The sequence below is a fragment of the Ursus maritimus genome, unplaced genomic scaffold (genome assembly GCF_017311325.1).
Source record: "Ursus maritimus isolate PB19 unplaced genomic scaffold, ASM1731132v1 scaffold_19, whole genome shotgun sequence".
NCBI lineage: Eukaryota > Metazoa > Chordata > Mammalia > Carnivora > Ursidae > Ursus > Ursus maritimus.
The window spans coordinates 39,088,958-39,102,661 of record NW_024424341.1 but is presented as its reverse complement, the minus strand read 5'-3'; the positions used below and the strand labels follow the sequence as shown (position 1 = coordinate 39,102,661).

Genomic DNA, 13,704 nt, shown 5'->3' with positions numbered 1-13,704 from the left:
AAAAAAAAAAAAAAACTTAAATAAGTTGAAAAAAACCAAAAACACATTCTTTTGAAATAATCTCAAACCTAGAGAAAGCTTCAGTAAAGCACAAAGAACTCTCCTACACTCTTCCCCCAGATTGGTCTGCTGTGAGCATTTTGGCCACATTTGTTTTCTCAGTCCCTCTCCCCCACACCCCACACGCTACTGTTGCTTTTTCTGAACATTTTTCAGAAAAAGAGTGAGTTGCAGATACCATGTCCCTTTATTCTAAAACATGCCTTTCCTGCGAATTACAGCAGAGTGAGCGCACTCAGGAAAATGAACCGCTCAACACACTGTCCTCATACAAATCGTGCTAATTATACAAATAATATCCTTTCCTAGAAATTTTTTTTTTTCTTTTCAGATCCAGGACCCTGCAGTGCCTTTAGTTGCTGGTCTTTTAAGTTTCCTTCGATTTGGCACAATCCTCGGGCTGTCTTTGTCTTTCATGACATGGACTGTTTTGCTTTGTAGACTCTCCCTCAGCCTGGGGTTCTCAGAGGTTCCCTCACGGTTGGAAGGGCGTTTTCTCTCTCTCAGCATGTCATGACAGGAGATGTATGACGTCTGTCTTCTTTGGGGTCCGCGTTTTCTTACTTTTTAAGGGGAGGTAGCGAGATTCTGGGACAGGGTGTTCTGTTTGTTGCAGGGACTGGCATGGGCCCAGGTGCATTTGGTGCAGCTCGGTCCCTTGGACCTGACAACTAGGGCTCGTGTGGGCCTGTGGCGGGAGAGGAGGGACAGGATGGGACACGGGGTTACTGGGACGCCACCTGGGGGGGGGTTAGCAGCCCTGTTCGCCATGCCAATCACTGTTAGTTTGTTCTCTTCGGGGAAGCCAAATCTACAAGGAGAACAGAGGAGTCACACTTACCACGGCTCGTCTGCCAGGGCACCCCAGCCGTGGCCAGAGTGCTGAATGTGGCGGGGATGGCAGCATGCCTTCCCCAGGCCTGTCCCCTTGCAGTGGCAGGTCATTCCAGGAGAGCCTTCTTCCTCCTGTCCCAGAGGGTACAGGTTTTCTTCTGCTCTAAGAACCAGCTTAATGCATCTCTGTCACAGTATTTAAAAAGGATCAGCCGTAGCTACAGGGCGAACAAAGAGGAAGGAAAACATTTTAGAATCAAAAAGCAAATTGGAAGAATGTTCTTGCTCCCCTGCAAAGCCCCATTGGAGCAAAGGCAGACAGGTCGGAAGCAGCGCTGTATCGGGGCCCAGGCGGAGGGGGGATCAGTGGTCACCCCCCGGCTGCTGGTGCAGTGACGGCTCTCTTGTTCCAGGATGTCTTTATACAAGGAAACAGGATTAAATTAGGAGCTGGTTTTGCCTGTCTTCTCTCAGTGCCCATTCTCTTTGAAGAAACTTTCTACAATGAAAAAGAAGAAAGTTTCAGCATACTGTGCATAGCCCATCCTTTGGAAAAGAGAGAGAGTTCAGGTATTCTGGGTAAAAAACCCCTTTCCCCTGATTTGGAGAATTGTATTGGTTGAACTTCCTCCTGACGTAGCTGTTATAAACATCCCATAAAATATTCAAGAGCCCATTAGAAGCTTGCCTAACTTTACAGTAATTCCCCAGAGCTTAATCAAAAAGTCTTCTTGAGCTAAGACAATGTGGCTGGTGGCTGCTGTGTAAGGTTGCACAGGTTGGACATTACACAGTTCTGGGAGGCAACATCAATGTAGACCTCTGTGTGAATGTTGCCCCCTGGAGTTGGGCAGGGTGGTAGCCCTGGCTTTGACACTGGGCCTCAGTGTTAGAGCTAGCTCTTACACCATTATTGCCCCCCCCCCCAGCCCCACTGTTGTGCCTCTTTGAGAGCTCATTATTTTTAATAAATAATAATTGTTCAGTTGTTCCAGGAAATTGAGATAACAGTGTGCTGAATGTACTCTGAGGCCTCCATTGCCAGGAATCAGGTCGTCTTCACCAGAGCCTCAGAGGTCATGCCCATGGTCTCAAATTGTTCTCAAATTGTTTTCTCCAAGGAAAGGGCTTCAAGAGGCCAGGCGCTCTGGATCCTGAGCTGTCCTGTAACGAGACTGCTCTTGGGCAGTATCTTGAAATAATTCCCGTCCTCTCCTGGGAGATGGGGCTCCAGACCCTGGGGGAGCAGGGCAAAGGATGTGGTACTTCCCCCATTAGGAAACTGTGAAGGCTTCAGCCAGCCTGACCCTCTGTCTCTTTTTCAGAAGAGCCTTCAACATCTTCAGATCCATTTATCCTGAAAACCATCGAAGATGTGAGGGAGTTTTTGGGAAGACACGCGGAGAGATTTGACAGGAGCATTGCGTCTTTCCAGCGAACATTCAGGGAATGTGAAAGAAAGAGCCTCCGTCAACACATAGTCAGTAGCTGTGTCTTGCTTTGCCAGGGTGCCCTGGCTCAGGCTGGTTCAAGAACACGGGGATCCCTCTCAGTGCGTTCTGCAACTTTGCTGCCTCCACTGTCGGGAGCTTTGTTTAAATGTTTCCTTCTAACAATAAAAGTAGTACAGGCCACTGGAGAAAACTCGAACATGACAGAGTATGAAAGTGAATATTGTTATCACCTATGTGAACCCCAAGGGAAATTTTCTCTTACCCTTCATGCATATACACTTAAAAAAAAAAAAGTTGAAAAAAAAATCACATAATTTATTTGATAAGCCTGTATCAGGACTTAAAGAGCTTGTCACCCAGGAAGTACCTCCTGCGAAATGGGACCTCTCGCTCCGGGACACGTGACACGTTTCAGGGTTTGTGTTGGGGACTTGGATTACGAGTGACCTATTTCTCTGCTCTGTGTTGCGCAGGACTCGGTGAATGCTCTCTACACCAAATGTCTCCAGCAGCTTCTGAGGGACTCTCACCTGGTAAGCCGTAGGACTTTCAATTGAGAGAACTACCGTTTGCCCACATGCCCAATCCGAGCTCTTTAACGGTACCTTCTTGTCCTGCAGAAAATGCTTGCCAAGCAGGAGGCCCAGATGAGCCTGCTGAAGCAGGCAGTGGAGGTAAGAGGCCAGGCCAGTGCGGCGGGAGAGGGCAGCGGTGCTGGGGGTGGGGTGGGGCTCCCCCTGTCACCCCTGTGCGCTCGCAACGGGGGTCTGTTCGTTGATTCTGCAGATGTACGTCCAGCATGATATTTATGATCTGATCTTTAAATACGTGGGGACCATAGAGGCAAGCGAGGTAGGTCCTAAATCCCCAGCATCCCGGTTGGAAGCCCTTTATTCTAAGCTTTTCAAGAAATTTGAAACTTCGTTAAAATCTGTTGTTAGGACGCTGCCTTTAATAAAATCACAAGAAGCCTTCAAGATCTTCAGCAGAAGGACATTGGCGTGAAACCGGAGTGCAGGTAAGAGTTTGTGCTGCCGTCGCTCGGCATCCTCGGAGGCTGGGGCGTTCTGCTTCTGGAAACGGGGCTCTCAGCGGCAGGAACTGCACATGGATTTGACTTGGTTCATTCTGAGGAGCAGTGCGGTTACTTGTGACCAAAGATAAAGGACTGAGGTTGGCAGATGTCACCCTCCTCCCCCTGCTGCCAGCTGGGTGGGAGCTCGAGGGGCGGGGGTTTCGCACAGCTGGTTTCTTGACAGGCACACCGCTCACCCAGGTGGGTCCCACGTGCAGACACCGCTCCTCGCCTGCCCATCTGAGGGAGGCCTGCCAGAGAGGCACCTGGCTTTGAATTAATTTATGTTTCTTTAGGCTACAAAAATGTCTAAAGTATTTATGTTGAAACGATTTTAACTCCTTTGAGCTGTCTCACTCTGGGGCTAAGGATTTTTACTTTTTTTCCCCTCATTTTTTGGTGCAGCTGTAATACCGTTTTGCATCCTGAATGGGACATTCAGAGGTGTTGAGTTTGCCACTGATTTGAGTCTGACTGCTTCTGGGTTTCTACTTTTGTTTGTCGTTACTTACAGTTGGTCGTAAGCAGTGTAAGCTGGGGGTGTGCTATTAGATCAGGGAAGAAGGGCCCTCCCACCGTGGTCTTAAGTTGTCACTTCCCAAATTATTTTGCAGCTTCAACATACCTCGTGCAAAGAGAGAGCTGGCTCAGCTGAACAAGTGCACCTCCCCACAGCAGAAGCTGATTTGTTTGCGAAAGGTGGTGCGGCTCATAACCCAGTCTCCCAGCCAGAGAGGTGTGTGCTCGGGGGAGGGGCCTGATGGTGGCGTAGACACTTCCGTCCAGATGCAAAAGTCTGTTAAGGAGCGGTGTCGTCTTCAAGGATCACACCAGTGGGCTGACGTGCAGCAGAGCACCCCCGTGTGAGCACACTGGAGTCTGCTCTGATGCGTGGGTGCCTAGTAACGGGGATTCGGGGGTAGGAAGGCAGATAAGAGTAAGAGAACGGTGGCGGAGGAGGAGCGGCCTCAAAAGTGAGCCAGGCCTCCCCATACCGCCGTGGGCGTCACACAGCTGGTCTATAAATCAGAATCCAAGTGGCATAGGTTCTTTGAGACCCTGCCTTTTCAGTAGCTTTGGGGTTCCAGAATGACACTGTCCACAGCCCAAGTCTGAGCTTGTCAAGGTACAGCAGTGTGTGTGATTGACTTTAAGCTTCCTGTTGGGGTTCTCTTGAACTTGTCATGGCGCTAGGGTGTGGGTATATGGCCCCATCAGGACGTTCACGGCCGACTGTTTAGTCCACGCCACATTGCTCACCGGTCCCCTTCTGCAGCTGTGTTCCAACCCGAAGCCGTTCCATTGACATTTTTTGGCTAAAATTACAAAACTTTAATTTAAAAAAAAAATGATCCAAGCTGGTGATGGGCACACGGGGGTTCAACTGTTCATTAGATCCTTCTTCCTAATTTTGTGTCTGTTTAAAATTTTTCATTATAAAAAGTAAAGCAAAACAAGCTGAGAAAAAAGTAAAAGGGAGTCCTACCCATGTGTGCAGATAGGGGGTGATCGTCACAGCGCATTAAGTGAAATAAAAGGGAGCGTATATGGTACACTTCCAACGACATTCCAGAGAAAGGGGCGGCTCTACATCCAGATGCACGGTGGTGAGTTCCTGGACTGTCTCCGGAAGGTTAGGTGGAAGCAGCAGCAGTAGCCTCGGGGGGAAGATTGGGCAGCAGGGATGGGAGAGACAGTCACAGTTTGCTCTTTTGTGCTATTCAAACGTGAGCATTAGACTTTGCTTGCAGTGTATAAAATGGAAATGACCTCAGGAGGAAAGAGGCTTTTCTCGGTGGCTCTGGGCACACCTTCACCTCGTGTCCTCCATCACTGACTTGAACCGCCTGGAAGGTGGCGAGGGGGGAGTCTGCTTGGAATTTCCTCCTTTTGCACATGTTCTGAGAATGCTAGGCATTCATTTCCCTCTCAAATGTGACAGTAATTCAGGACTCTGTAAAGGAAATTGTGCAGTGGAACTTCTCCCTGATGTGTAGTCTTACTGGATTGTGGCTTTGTGGGTTGGATGATGGCGGGAAGTTGAAACACCGGTCTCATGATGGCTTCGAACATGTGCTTTCCCCCCCCTGCAGTTAACTTGGAGACCATGTGTGCTGATGATCTGCTGTCGGTCCTGTTGTATTTGCTTGTGAAAACAGAGATCCCTAATTGGTAATATTTTGGGTTAAAATACTTTTTCAAGATGGCAGCATTGTGCTGGGATGGTTTTAGTATATAACTCCAGGACATCAAGCGCCCCTTATGAGTCCATGGTTGTGTCTGCCCTGCCTTCGTTCTGCAGGGGGTGGCTGTCATCCCATTTACAGATGGGGAAACTGAGGCCCAGAGAGCTTATGGAACACGCAGCTAGCCAGTGACTCAGCGGGACGCTGACTGCAGTTCTGTTTGACTCCAAAGCCCGTTTTCTTCTGATGGGAACCCCCGGGTCACTTTATAGTAGTTAGCTTTTTAAAAACTGGTATATTGGTATACTGGAAAGGACCAAGTAGTTTTCCTTATTTTCCTAATTGCACACTCTAGAGCTTAAGGGGGGAGCAGTCATAGCTCCTGGAGCTAACTGACTTCAGTCACTCAAGTCCATAGCGCTGTTTCTGGAGAGGTGTTAATTGATTGGGTCCACAACAGTGAAACTTTTTTCTTCTTTTGTTAGGATGGCAAATTTGAGTTATATCAAAAACTTCAGATTTAGCAGCTCAGCAAAAGATGAATTGGGATACTGCCTGACCTCGATTGAGGCTGCGATCGAATATATTCGGCAAGGAAGCCTCTCCGTTAAGCCGCCCGTAAGATCCCTCCTGCCCTGGCCTTTCTTTGTGGGTGTCAGGGCACCTTTGGTAGGGTTCTGAGGTTGGCGGGTGGGGAGGGGGATTCTCTTCTTCTTTTTTTTTCTCCTCAAGATTTATTTATTTGAGATTGAGGGGGCGGGGAGCGAGTGAGCGTACAAGCAGGGTAACAGCAGAGGGAGAGGGAGCCTGACATGGGGCTCGATCCCAGGGAGATCATGACCTGAGTCGAAGGCACACGCTTAACTGACTGAGCCACCCAGGCGCCGTGGGGGAGGGGGATTCTTAAATGGTCTCCCAAGAACGAGGCCTCTGCTGTCTAAGGGCTCTGAGGCTTGATAGCCACCCAGCAGCCTGAAACGATAAGCACCCAATTGGTTATGAAAGTTGGCAGAATATGACCGGGATTCAGTTAAAATCCTGCTTTATTAATCCTTGCCATTCTCAAAAAAGCACATAGGCAGAAGGGAGGAGCTAGAAACCATGAGTTTGGATATCTAGGCAAGAGATGGAATTATTCACATACGCAATTTTAGGACTCACTGGCCTTATGATTTTCTCGGTGAGCTATGCTTAAGGGAGGTGGTTGTATTTCGATGTGAAGTGTGAGAATCTTACACCAAGATTGCACTGCTGGCCTACTGCACCAGCTGGCAAAATGTGACAGTACGCACAGAAGTCACAACGTGGAAATTAGTAAGATGAAGAGATTCCTGTATTACACGCCAGGAGTCCTGCGGACTGAGCATTCCCTTGATCTTAATTTTCTGCTGATGGTAGAATCTCCCAAAGTAATGATGAGTTAAAATATCTGGAAAAAACCAGAGGTCTGCCCAGACAGGTGCACTTGGGCAAAATCACTCATCGTTAAAAGATTTGTTCTCCTGTCTTTCTCCCATCCCTGTATATTTCACATAATTTAAATTATATTGTATGTAGCATTTTACACTGTTTTTACCAAAAGAATAGTTTTTTTTTTTTCTGATTAGGAGACCAATGCTTGCTTATAAACAATATTTACCATATACAGTTGACCCTTGAACAACATAGGGGTTAAAGTTGCTGACCCTCCACGTGGTCGAAAAGCCGCATATAACTTGTGACCCCCCAGGACTTAACTACTAGTAGCCTACTGTTGACCAGAGGCCTAACTGATGATATAAACAGTTGATTAACACATATTGTGTATGTTATATATATCATACATACCGTACTTTTACAATAAAGTCAGCTGGAGAAAAAATGTTACTAAGGGAAATCATAAGGAAGAGAACATATGTTCATAGTACTGTCCTGTGTCTGTCGCCATCTAAGTGGACCCATGCAGTTTAGCTCTGTGTTGCTCGAGGGACAGCTGTATACACTTGCAGGGAAGATCGCAAATACCTCTCACAAACTCACCAACTGGGGATGACTTTTTAACGTTTTGGTACATGTCTTTTTTCTGTGCCTGTACAATTTTTTAAAGACTTTGTTATTTTATTATTTTTTTTTAGTTTATTTTTTAATTAATCTATTTTTGATTTAAATTCAATTAGCCAGTATATAGTACATGACTAATTTTTGGTGCAGTGTTCAGTGATTGATTAAGTGTATATAACACCCAGTGCTCATCACATCGCATGCCTTCCCTATTTTAGAGAGAGAGAGTGTGTGTGTGTGAGCAGAGGGAGGAGCAGAGAGAGAGGGAGAGGGAAAGAATCTCAAGCAGACCCCATGCTGAGCGAGGAGCCTGACACGGGGCTCGATCCCACAACCCTGAGATGACCTGAGCTGAAACCAAGAGTTGGACGCCCAACCGACTGAGCCACCCATGTGTCCCTATACAATTGTATTTTTAACTAAAATTTGAGACTGTGCTCCTCTTGTTGGCACATAGGCTGATGGTAGGAATTGCCTGATGCTTCTCGATGGGGCCAAGGGTGCCCCCTGTCACCTAGAGGGAAGTGCTGCCATCCCCTTGCTGCCCCCATAACTGCACAGTGGCCATCCTGCTTGCTTTCTGTGACGTGTAGGCAGCAAGGCTAACACCTGAAGCCTTTGACCAGAATGGAAGGAGGTGGCTGACCACGCAGCACTCGTCAGCTTCCCACACCCACTTTGACTTCAGACAATATCCGGAGTGGGATCTGGGGGAGTTGTTTTGGTTTTTAATTTTTATTTATGTATTTTTAAAGGTTTTCTTTTTAAGTCATCTCTACACCCGCCATGGGGCTCGAACTCACAATCCCGAGATCAGGACTCGCATGCTCCACTAACTGAGCCAGCCAGGCACCCCTGGATGAGGGGAGTTTTGAGGGGTGGCCCCTCTTGTGCTAGAGTTGGTTTGAGCCCAGCACTTGTGTTTGCCCTTGGTCAAGTCTGTATCTCTAAGTTTCTGTCTGCTTCCCATCCACCCTGAAGGTGGTGCTGTGTGTTTCACCTCTTGCTAGGAGTTTGCAAGAATGAACTAGGGTGTTTGGAAGGGCATTTGTGAAGCATGAGCTGATACTGGTGCCCTCAGCTTGGTTCTCCAACACCCCCGCGTCTGCGTGTCTCTGTTTCCAGGTTCTCTGGTGCATCCTGTGTGGATAGGCTCTCTGGACAAGGTGGGGATACCGCCCTGTGTGCCCCTCTTGTCTAGGGTGTCTGCCCCCGGTCCTGGTCCTGCCTTTCTGAATGGGGGTGGTTGGTCCCGCCAGGTGTTGGGACAAGGTGTGCCTCATCCTTACAGGTGGCCGTGGAGCCAGTCCCTTGGGCCTTGTGTGGGGCAGGCGTGAGAGGTGCTACTTACCTGTGTTGATAGAACAGGTGTGGTGGCTTCCTTGTCTTTTGTGATGCCGGCATTGAGATTCTGCCTTGGCCTTGGTCAGCCTCAGCTGCTGACTGGCTTCCTGTCCTAGTGCAGTTCTGTCTTGGAAGGTGTGAGGCCAGGACGATGTGTCCATGTCCCTTCCTGGGGAAGGAGCTCAAGTGGATCTCCACACAGCAGGTGAGGTTTCTGGAGAGCATTCAGGACTCAGTATTAGTAAATCAAATTTTGTTTTCCTATTACCTCTTTATGTAATATGATGTAGTTTCACAGAAATTTCCCCCCCAAGATCTAATTGTCTCTGAGGTGACCATATATACATTCTTTAAGCATAAAGACTTAAAAGACTTGAAAATCAAGACTAGTTTTTTTTTTTTTTTAAGATTTTATTTATTTATTAGAGAGAGAATGAGAGAGAGGGAGCACGAGCAGGGGGAGGCTCAGAGGGAGAAGCAGACTCCCCGTTGGGCGGGGAGTCCGATATGATACTCAGTCCTGGGACCCCAGGATCATGACCTGAGCCGAAGCTTTTTGAAAATGAGCATTACTGGGATGACTCTAGTTTAAACCTTGGAGACTAGAAAACAGAACCCTGAATGAATCAGTCCCCTTCTCTGTTCAGCTTCTTGGGCTTCTGATCTTTCTCACTGTGCTGGGTTTCTCATAAATAGTATTTACCCCCCTTCCCAAACAGATCTGAGCTGATATGCTGTCTCTCCCAGTAGGTCATTTCTCCTTGAAGGTTCAGGCCCCGAGGACTTGCCTCTCTTCGTCACTGCCCTTCATATAGTTACCCAGAGTGGAGGAGGGGACAAGCAACAGTGTCTTTCACGGTTCTCTGACTCTAAGCTGTTTGGCTATAAATCACTGAATAAAACAGGTTGTTAGAACTTTATACAGCAGATGGCAGCTGGGAGCAAACGGGCTCTCGTTCTGAGAGGTTGGTGTGTGTTTAACCCTCTCAGGGCTGCCAGCGTGAGGGACAGTGCCTGACAGAGGACCCCAGAAAGGGACCGACCCCTGAGGTGTCAGCCAGGATCTCTGGGTCAGAACTTTGAGGGCCATGAAGGGCCTTCTCCCATACTTTTGTCAGGGTTCGGTGAGTTCTTCCGGCAGCAGCTGGCTGCGGGGAGAAACTCCCTTTACCTCCCACTGAGACTCTTTTGAGGCAGTTAATTCGTCACCCGTCAAGTTGCAGGTTCTCCAGGGAGCATTGCAATGTCTCGCTAGGAATTATTTCATAAAGGAAGGATGCATTTTTAGATTTTTGTATCAAACTAAACATTACCTGCAACACAAAGACGTGAATTTATTATTTGGGGCAGACCCCAGTGTATCACAGGATTTGGGAACAGTGGCCATCTTCGTTTGCTGTTTTTTTTTTTTTTTTTTTAAGATTTTATTTATTTATTCGACAGAGATAGAGACAGCCAGTGAGAGAGGGAACACAAGCAGGGGGAGTGGGAGAGGAAGAAGCAGGCTTCCAGCGGAGGAGCCTGATGTGGGGCTCGATCCCAGAACGCCGGGACCACGCCCTGAGCCGAAGGCAGATGCTTAACCACTGTGCCACCCAGGCGCCCCCGTCTGCTGTTTTAATAAGCATGTTCAGAAAGCAAGACTCCTCTCTCTCCTGCTCCTGCTGCTTGACACTGGGAAATCTAGAACAGTCTGTCAGATGGCTGTCCTCTCTGTATGCCCAGGGCTGTGCAGGCTTTAGGATAGCGGTCTGAGAGGAGGAGGCGGCCAGGGGCAATCCAGGCTTCCGTCCTGGGGAGGATGGTGTGAGCTCGCTACATTCCACACTCAGTGATGACACATTCCACGCATGTGTGCACAGAGGCAGTGTATCCCCAGGCCCCTAGGGCTCCCCGCCCAGCGGCTGCTTCCTGGAGGGACAGACGGCAAGCCCTTCGTCCGGCCGATGAGGATCTGCTCTCTGGCCCAGGGAGAAAGGCTCTGCCGACCCTGTTCTGTGCAGAAATATCAAGGACCGCACCCGGGTTCTCCATTGCGAAGGATCTGCTCTGACATCATGTGACAAGTTGATAAGAACAGATTATTGGGTTTTTCCTGCAGGAGTCTGAGGGCTTTGGTGACCGTCTGTTCCTGAAGCAGAGAATGAGTCTGCTGTCTCAGATGACTTCAACTCCCATTGATTGTCTGTTTAAGGTAAGACACCGGGAAGGCCATGCGGGCACAGGCGTGTGAGGGACGTTTCATCTCTCCAGCGTCCATCAGGGCAGTGTGCTTGGTTCAACACCGAAGTTCGCGTTGTGCCCAGCGCGGGTCCGGGAATGCTGAGGTTTTACGTCTGGGCATCTCCCCCAAGGTGTGCTGTGCTGTGGCCAGGAGGGGCAGCATGCCTGGAGCCCCCTGCCCAGGTGGTCCTCTCTCCACCTGTTCGTCGAGGCCAGCTCCGAGGTGCAGAGCTGACGCCTCCCTGGGCTCCGGGAGCCCCGCACCGCCGATGTTCACGTGAGCACGCCCCAGGCTGAGAGCTCAGTGCGCAGCAGTGGTTTTATCACTCGGCGCGTGCAGGCGGCTCCCTGCTCAGATGTGATTGCCCCTGGGAGGCTAGCGAGGTGCCCTCCTGGGTCGTCGGCGAGGGCTGGGTGAGGGCAGACCTCCTCAGGGAGCCTGTGGGTGCTTCTGGCCACCCGGAGCCGCCGTGGGTTCCTGGAGCACTCAGGGAGCCTCCCAGGGGCAGCATGCTCCCCAGAACGTCTCGGTCCCTGAGAGGAGCACATCCTGGAATCCCAGGGCTGAGCCCTGCCCTGCTGGCTCGTTTGTGGATGGGATCTCTTGCTACTGCAGCCGTTCCCTTTCCCCACAAACCAAGGCTTTGTTAGAACACAAGAGTTCAGGACCGAGGCGTGTTCTAGGGAGGGGTCTGCATCCACCCTGAGGTTCAGGAGGCATGATCCTCCCCCACGATTGCTTTGGGAATTTTGTCATATTGTTGTTTTAAGCTACGGAAGATTTGTAACATTTCCAAAAGTAAAGAGAGTGTAAATGCACACCCACGTGACCATCTCCTTGGCCATCTCTGTCCTATTTCGTCTCCACCCCCACCTGCTTTCCCTGTCCACCCAGATTATTTTAAAACACATCCCAGAGAGCAAGTCCTGTCATCCATGCGTGCATAGAAACATGTTTCTGTAAGCAGGCTCCAAAACTTCACGCCTTAAGAAGAGAAGCATTCCTTAACTTTGGTAGTGTTTTTAATGTCACTTTGTAGCACATTGCAGCGGGTAACCAGAAAGAAGTGGAAAGACTTCTGAGCCAAGATGACCAAGACAAAGATGCCGTCCAAAGGATGTGTCACCCTCTGTGCTTCTGTGACGACTGTGAGAAACTTGTCTCTGGGTAAGAGTGTCCCCATGGAGGCTCAGCGTGCTGGCAAGGAGGAGGCGCGGGCCTGGGCAGAACTTTCCACTGGTGTGTCGTGCGATTTTTTTTTTTTTAAGATTTTATTTATTTGAGAGAGAGAGAGAGCGCATGCACACACACGAGGGGGGGGCAGAGGCAGAGGGAGAAGCAAACTCCCCACTGAGCAGGGAACCCAATGTGGGGCTTGATCCCAGGACCCCGAGATCATGACCTGAGCTGAAGGCAGACGCCTGACTGAGCCACCCAGGCGCCCCTGTTGTGCAATTTTGAATCCCTTGCTGCACTCAACTTCCTCTGCTGTTAAGTGGAGACAGTAACATCCACCTCTTTGGAGAATCAGGTGGAATAAAGGTCCTAAAATTACTTGGCATGCTGCTGGTCCGGATGCCAGAGTAGGTGGGTACAGAGCCTACCCAGCCCCAGAAAGTAGATTTTAGGATGGAAGGAATGTCAGCTTCTCCGGTGACCTTTCCCTTCCCCTTGTCAGGCTATTCTGCTGGGTGTCAGAGCCTAGACGGGTGGGTGGGGGAGGGATGCTGGAACCAGACCCTCACCCTGCAGGAGACCGAGCAGGGGCTGGATGATTTCTCGGACACTGTTAAAGAGATACAGCTTGGCTAACATCCTGAGATCTGTCTGCTAGCCCCAGGACACTGGCATGTCCAACCTGGTAGGGAGAGGCTTTTCCCTGCCATTCCTAGGGTGTATTTTTCTATGTCTTCTATCTCTCTCACTCTCTCTTTTTTTTTAGAGAGAGCGTGAGAGTAGGGGTGGGGAGGGGCAGAGGGAGAGGGAGACTCTTAAGCAGGTTTCATGCTCAACATGAGCCCAATGTGGGGCTTGATCTCACGACCCTGAGATCATGACCTCAGCTGAAATCAAGAGTCGGATGCCCAACCAACTGAGCCACCCAGGGGCCCCTCTTCTCCCTCTTTTAGGAGGCTGAACGATCCCTCCGTTGTCACTCCATTTTCCAGAGATGACAGGGGTCACACACCGCTCCATGTGGCCGCCCTCTGTGGTATGTGGTCTTGGGTTGGCCTTTGGTTGGGCTACTAAGGCAAAGGGATGGAGCCAGGGGTGGCCCAGCAGAGGCCTGACTGATGGGGGTGGTGGAGTTGGGTGTGGAAGGGCCTGTGTCATGGGCCACCCCCAGGGGCTTTGCTGTTTTCGTAATGGTCGCACAGTATTCCATCCTGTGAACTGATAAACCACAGAATCTTCTGTGGATATCTAAGACTCTTTTCCACTACCTTCTGTTGCTGAGAGGTGGACCAGAGCCGAGCCCCTTCCGGA

The 13,704-nt window shown here is 49.7% G+C and overlaps 1 protein-coding gene across 1 annotated transcript in view; it reads left to right on the top strand.

The window, feature by feature from the left end:
* ANKRD27 (ankyrin repeat domain 27) overlaps positions 1-13,704 on the top strand; it is a 47,967-nt gene that overhangs the window by 15,323 nt on the left and 18,940 nt on the right. Inside the window, exons 4-15 of the mRNA XM_040633692.1 lie at positions 1,308-1,464; positions 2,220-2,374; positions 2,822-2,881; positions 2,969-3,022; positions 3,135-3,200; positions 3,290-3,366; positions 4,038-4,159; positions 5,517-5,595; positions 6,095-6,227; positions 11,095-11,187; positions 12,257-12,384; positions 13,347-13,429. Of these exons, the coding sequence (XP_040489626.1) occupies positions 1,308-1,464; positions 2,220-2,374; positions 2,822-2,881; positions 2,969-3,022; positions 3,135-3,200; positions 3,290-3,366; positions 4,038-4,159; positions 5,517-5,595; positions 6,095-6,227; positions 11,095-11,187; positions 12,257-12,384; positions 13,347-13,429 (1,207 nt within the window). The remainder of the gene's footprint in view (positions 1-1,307; positions 1,465-2,219; positions 2,375-2,821; positions 2,882-2,968; positions 3,023-3,134; positions 3,201-3,289; positions 3,367-4,037; positions 4,160-5,516; positions 5,596-6,094; positions 6,228-11,094; positions 11,188-12,256; positions 12,385-13,346; positions 13,430-13,704) is intronic.